Source organism: Aegilops tauschii, chromosome 2 (assembly GCF_002575655.3).
Source record: "Aegilops tauschii subsp. strangulata cultivar AL8/78 chromosome 2, Aet v6.0, whole genome shotgun sequence".
In the NCBI taxonomy this organism is placed as follows: domain Eukaryota; kingdom Viridiplantae; phylum Streptophyta; class Magnoliopsida; order Poales; family Poaceae; genus Aegilops; species Aegilops tauschii.
Genome location: NC_053036.3, coordinates 638679210 through 638686099, shown reverse-complemented (window position 1 = coordinate 638686099; position 6890 = coordinate 638679210). Strand labels below are relative to the sequence as shown.

Sequence of the window (6890 nt, the reverse complement as noted above, 5' to 3'; positions counted from 1 at the left end):
AGGAGGGAGATAGGGGGCGTGGCTGTTATGTGCGATGGACTTAGTTAATAGGTATTCTTAAGTAATTATATATATAGCGATTTTACTGGGCCTATTGGCCAATTTGTTCTGAGGCTGAGGCGGGTGTAGAAAATAACCCATCTTGAACCGTTGTGTTTCTTTTTCAAGGCGGTTGTGAGAAACAACCCATCGCGAATTGTTGTGATATTGTTCGCAGTGGGGTGTGAGAAATGGCCATGTTGAAATCTTGTGATATTGTTCATAGGCGGGTGTGAGAAACGAGCCATCTTAGATGTACTACGTATCAGGGTTGAGAAAAAATGCGGCCCGGGCGTGTCGGTTGGGAATTGCCCATTTGTCTAGAATTATGTCAATCTATCCAAACACTAGATTAGACCTACCTGCGATGTATTACATCAATATGTGGTGTTTTCTGCAACAAACTCGTATAGTAGGTGTTTTACGCAATAAACCTGTATAGTAGATGTTTTGCGTAACACTAGCCCCAATAAGTGATGGTTTGTGCAATTCCCACTAGATGAGTATGAGAGTGTTTGAGCATGTTGGTCGACGGTCTTTGTGTCTGCCACATAGGATTGGACCAACCACAGAACATCTTTTTTCTTTCTTTATTATTTCAATTTTTTTCTCTCTCTTCTGGTCCATCAATCACATGCATGTAACCAACTGTACATGGAAAAAAGCGAGGGACATGACTACATGAACAAATAAATAGGGAGTTAAAGCGGACACGCCTGTACAGTGACCAAACGGGTCCGTGGGTGTTTGAGGGACTAAAATTGTTCAGACTGACTGTAGATGCCCTAACTGAACATTTCAGAATGTACCATCACCAGCAAGCAAGGCAGAGACATCTTAACTGAAGTTGGCATCACAAAATAATCATGCAAAGCTGCTACATGCAATTAGCATGTTAAACATTACAATTACGCTGCCAATTAGTTTCATCTACAAAAGAAGAGTGTGGCAATTAGAAAGGGTAGAGGGCCTGGAGGGTAGGATGCAAGCACGGCGAGCTCCGCCACGCCCTGGCGTGCAGCCGGAGCGTCTCCCGTGCCCGCTCCCTCGTCCTCTCGTCGCACCACTGCCGCTCCTCCTCCGGCGCCGACGCCGCCACCAGGCACAGCTTCCCCACCGCGCCCGTCGCCGCCATCTCCTGCACCACCGCCACCGTCGCCGTGTGCCGGGCGATTGATCGGAGCACTCGCACCGCCTTCGCGCTAGCCGCCATCGACGCCCCGGCCACCCACGCCCCCACGGCTGCCACGCCGGCTCCGTGCGCCACCAGCGCTGCGCGGCCCTCCGCGCACCCGCACAGCCGGTTCAGCGCGCACAGCGCCAGCTCGCACCACGCTCGCCGCCTCTCGCCGTTCACGAGCAGCAGCATGTCCACGAGCACAGCCACCGCGCCGGCCTCCGCGGCCTTCACTCGGTTCCGCCCGTGGGCGGTAGCACCTGCCAATACCCGCAGCGCCGCCTTGGTCGCCATCGCGGTCGATGCGCCCATGCCGCCGTCGTCGGCGCGGAGCAGCCGCACAGCCTCGACGAACGCCTGCTCCGGGAGCGACGCCGCCCTGCTCGGCGACATGCACGCCGTCAGGTCCGCCAGGAGCACGGCCGCGCGTGCCCGGGACGCCGCGTCGGCGTCGGAGCCGGAGTGTCCCTGCAGGGTGGAGACGAGCGCGCCGACCAGCGCCGCGCCATCCCTGTCGACGGCGCGCGCCAGGCACCGCTCCGGGAGCCGGAGCGAGGAGATGACGTCGAGTGCCGCGGCGGAGTTCTCTGGCGCGGACGTCGCAGACGAGACGAAGACGTCGAGCAGCGCGTCCGCCGAGCCTGGTACGGCGGCGACGAGTTCCCTGCCGCGCTCGCCCTCTGCCGCCACGTCCCTGAGCTCGCGGAGCGCGGCGAGGGCCTCTCGCGACGGTCCCTTGTTCTTCGCGTCGGCGAGCCGCGACACCAGCGCGGCGAGGCGGGCGCAGTCGGCAGGGGCCGACTTCATCGAATGGTCGACGGCGTCGTCAGGGCGGTGGAGGGCGCACCAGGAGCGGATGAGGCGGCAGAGCGTGTGGTTGGGCGTGGGCTCGCAGTCCGGCGCGACTGGCAGCTTGGTGAGCGGGCAGGAGGCGGCGAGGCGGAGCCAGCGGTGGATGGCGTGGCGGTCGTAGGTGATGCCGGTGGGGAGCGTGACGGGGTCGCGCATGACGTCCAGCGTGATAGGGCACACGAAGTAGGACGGAACCTCCACCTCCTCCATTAGAACACCAAGGGCTCCTTCTTCTAGCTGTTGCAATGGTGGTGGTGAGACTGGTGGAGAATGAGAGAGCAACGGCGGATCGATGGCTATGAGCGGTTGATGCTGGAGATATAGTGGGAGGAAATCTTTGACAAAACGGAGTATTTTATAGTATACGCGTGAGATCGATGGAGATGGATGTAGCGAGGGGGGGAGGGGATTCAAACTCAAGGACGTGTGCAGGTCTGCATGGTTTGGTTTGGTCAGTCCACTCTATCTCTATCCTTCTTCTTGGAAGGAGACCGACTGATTTCCTGACCATTAAACAATTCTTTTTAAAATAAATCCACGCGGGACAGCGTGTTTTGTATGTTTTCGTCTTGTTTTTTTACCGCATCGTGTCCGAATATTGACGTTGTGCTGTCCTACTCGGAAGTTGCATATGAGGCGCCCAGAGACGCCAAGCAGAACCGACAGACAGTTGACAAAGCGAAGAGCCTGGGTCTGATTTTTCTACCATGCATGCATGGGATGCATCATGCATCCAATAGTTGCTTTAAGATTCGTGCAACATTTTCTGGTTTGTGAGAAAATTTATGTTAGCTTCAAAGTATTACATGATGTTACTTCGCCTTTTTCTTATTTCAAAGTGTACCCTATTGTTTTCATGAAACTAATGCGCTCATTTTCATGGATTCTTTTTATAATGGGGTTGGCTATTTGTAAGTTCGCCCAAGAAATTTTGGTGCAAGTCGACTTTCTTTTAAAGCTGCATCTTCATTGTACTGCTGTGGTGTGTTTTCTACCTCCAGCCTCCTCCTCCTGAAACGCAACCGGCATTAGTCGATTCGTCCGCCACTGCCACCCCGCCCTCCCCTCACTGCTTTACTGCCGCCACCAATGACCATCCCTCTAAACCTCCCCGACGATTAGATATTTCAGGCAAGCCACTGCACCCCCACCCGTGCATGTCAATCTGCTTCCTCGCCTCCGACTAGGATGTCACAGCTGGCTCACAGCTCGCTGCCGCTCACATCACCATTCTTGTCTCCGGCAGGGTCATGACTTAGCCTCGCCATTGACGTCGCAGTTTGTTGACTCGGGCTCCGACATGGCCTCCTTCCTTCCTAAGCGAAGTAGACTTACATAAAAAAATAAATCAAATGACTTAGATATAGCCTGTGCGCGTTTTTAAAAGGCTAGGTATTTAGTTAGTACCCAATTAGTTTTGTGTGGACTAGCCTGTGAGGCATGCAATTAACATGAGTAGCCAAGCAAAACGACAGAGAGTTTGACGAATTAGGCAGAGTAAAACAAGTTCGAGAGGACAAAACGGGCAGGCAGAGACCATGCATGAAGTCTCCGAAGTCTTGGAGGCTGAGACCGACGTGGTGTCGCGCGCTCTAGCTTAGCTTAATTTTTGGCGCGAAATTTCTGATGCTTACTCTTGTCCTCTAGCTGGTTTGTTTTTCTCTGGTGGTGAATTACTAGGCACTACCGCACTAGCTAGGCAGGCACAAACAGAAATGGCGCGTCTCCGGTGGCCAACGCGGCATCTTTGGCCACGCCAATTGTTTGAATAATTTTAGCGAGGTCCAGTTTGAAGATAAATTGCATGCATGCACATCGGTAGCAAGGGCGTGTTCGGTTGCCGTTTGCTACAGGGCTGCATCGCATACACTTCTCAAACCAGTCTGGTTGAGCAAAAACAGGCCCTAATACGTCATCTGCTAGTTGTTTGGTTGCCTGCATTTAGTGTCCCTGCATTAGGTAATACCCAAGTGCACTTTGTTTGGTTGCCTGCATTGGCCCGAGCGGCACATGAACACGGCGTTTGGTTGCATACGGCATATATGTTGTGCTTACCTTGTACCCTAGTTGGTGAGCTTACCCACACCTAGCACACCAACGCCACAACACAGCAATGGCGATGAATTGGGCAAAGATGTTGAAGTTCTTCGGCTTCATCCCAAACTGACGATCCACCTTGACACCTCCAACCTTGCGACTGTCAACAGTGCTGCCGTGCTTTCGCACCCACTCGGAGTAAGCTTGTTCTGCTGCCTGCCTAGTCTTGAACCCTCTATGGGTGTTGTTGCTATACGATGCCACTTGTGCACTGGCTTCTTCCCATGAACTACAAATCCCTGGGACCTTACCGATGAACACGGCATACCACTTGCCCTAGCAATGCACAAGAGCAAGAGTTGAAGTAGCAAATCAATGGAGCACACAAGTAGCAAGTAAAGTAGCACACAAACAACAATGGAGTAGAAGAGAAGTAAAGCATGCATGATCATACGGCATAGCAAGTTCTTCCTAGCACTACCTTGGTGTTAACCTACCACCACATCCAAAAGAGGGTGTCGTCCTACCACTGCAAGTTCACCATCAGCGTGAGGGATTAGTATATAACACCTCACCAAAATATACATACATCAAATAGTTTTTGAGCCCTAACTACACAAAATGTACGTCGTCATCGTCATCGTCGTCGTCGTCGCCACCGCCATCGCCGTCGGGGATCATGCACGCTCACAGGCAGCACTACTCTAGTAGTAGTGCTTGCCCAGCCAGCTCCTGAGCCACAGCACCCTGTGAGTGTCGGCCATGGCAACGAACCCAACACCATGGGCCTTGTTGTCAAGCAGGTGGCTGAGAGCTGCCATGAGAGCCTCGTCGCTAAAGCCACCCTGGGTCATGACAGCGCCATACAGGTCAGGGTGGACGTCGAGGGGCTTGCACTCCCTGATGGTTGTTGCCACCTCCTTCACCGCCTCAGTCATGCTGCAGAAGACATTGATCTCCTCCTCCATCAGGCCTCCTCTCTTCCTCTTCCGGGGTGTTGAAGGGCTTCACAGCGGGCTTGTCAGGGCCATCGAGGACCTCGACGTCCGGGATCCCAGGGAAGTCTGGCATGGGAGAACCAAGAGGCTCCCCGAGCCCATGGCATGCTTCCCAGTTGCCAGCCCGAAGGAGAAGATGTGCTGCATCTGGTTGTAGTTCTGTATGGGTGTGTTGAGGAACTCAGCGTCCCTTGGGTGGTCCTAAGAATGAAACACAAGTGTTGTTAGTTGCGATTAGGAGTAGGCAATGGTGGACAGTATGAAAAGGAAGAGGGCTGTGAGCTAACCGCGACATGGCCGACGTAGTGCTCTGCCTCCAGAACTATGAAGCAAGTGTTCTCATCCCATGAGGCACCGCTAAGGTCTCTCAGCCTGGACACTTGGATCCATCGACTTCTCCACTTCCTCAGGTGGTTGTATGATGACCCACAAGTATAGGGGATCTATCGTAGTCCTTTCGATAAGTAAGAGTGTCGAACCCAACGAGGAGCAGAAGGAAATGATAAGCGGTTTTCAGCAAGGTATTCTCTGCAAGCACTCAAATTATAGGTAACAGATAGTTTTGTGATAGGATAATTTGTAACGAGAAACAAGTAACAAAAGTAAATAAAGTGCAGCAAGGTGGCCCAATCCTTTTTGTAGCAAAGGACAAGCCTGGACAAACTCTTATATAGAGAAAAGCGTTCCCGAGGACACATGGGAATTATCGTCAAGCTAGTTTTCATCACGTTCATATGATTCGCGTTCGGTACTTTGATAATTTGATATGTGGGTGGACCGGTGCTTGGGTGCTGCCCTTACTTGGACAAGCATCCCACTTATGATTAACCTCTATTGCAAGCATCCGCAACTACAACAAAAGTATTAAGGTAAACCTAACCATAGCATGAAACATATGGATCCAAATCAGCCCCTTACGAAGCAACGCGTAAACTAGGGTTTAAGCTTCTGTCACTCTAGCAACCCATCATCTACTTATTACTTCCCAATGCCTTCCTATAGGCCCAAATAATGGTGAAGTGTCATGTAGTTGACGTTCACATAACACCACTAGAGGAGAGACAACATACATCTCATCAAAATATCGAACGAATACCAAATTCACATGACTACTAATAGCAAGACTTCTCCCATGTCCTCAGGAACAAACGTAACTACTCACAAAGCATATTCATGTTCATAATTAGAGGAGTATTAATATGCATATAGGATCTGAACATATGGTCTTCCACCAAATAAACCAACTAGCATCAACTACAAGGAGTAACCAACACTACTAGCAACCTACAGGTACCAATCCCAGACTTAGAGACAAGAATTGGATACAAGAGATGAACTAGGGTTTGAGAGGAGATGGTGCCGGTGAAGATGTTGATGGAGATTGCCCTCTCCCGATGAGAAGAGCGTTGGTGATGACGATGGCGATGATTTTCCCCTCCCGGAGGGAAGTGTCCCCGACAGAACAGCTCTGCCGGAGCCCTAGATTGGTTCCGCCAAGGTTCCGCCTCGTGGCGGCGGAGTCTCGTCCCGAAAGCTTGCTTATGATTTTTCTTCGGACGAAAGACTTCATATAGCAGAAGATGGGCACTGGAGGGCCAACAGGGGGCCCACGAGGCAGGGGGGCGCGCCCAGGGGGGTAGGGCGCGCCCCCCACCCTCGTGGACAGGTGGAGGCCCCCTTGATGTATTTCTTCCACTCATTATTTTTTATTATTTCCAAAAATAAATTTCGTGGAGTTTCAGGACTTTTGGAGTTGTGCAGAATAGGTCTCTAATATTTGCTCCTTT

At 52.0% G+C, this 6890-nt stretch overlaps 1 protein-coding gene across 1 annotated transcript; it reads right to left on the bottom strand.

Moving 5' to 3' along the window:
* Nucleotides 1–858: 858 nt before the first annotated feature.
* Nucleotides 859–2562, bottom strand: LOC109763345 (E3 ubiquitin-protein ligase PUB23-like). Its single transcript, XM_020322182.3, has one exon. The coding sequence runs from the start codon at nt 2276–2278 to the stop codon at nt 992–994; it is 1287 nt and encodes a 428-aa protein (XP_020177771.1). The 5' UTR covers nt 2279–2562; the 3' UTR covers nt 859–991.
* Nucleotides 2563–6890: the final 4328 nt, after the last annotated feature.

What these genes read in the sequence shown, in the direction of transcription:
- LOC109763345 (XM_020322182.3), bottom strand. Translation starts at nt 2,278, where the DNA reads ATGGAGGAGGTGGAGGTTCCGTCCTACTTCGTGTGCCCTATCACGCTG.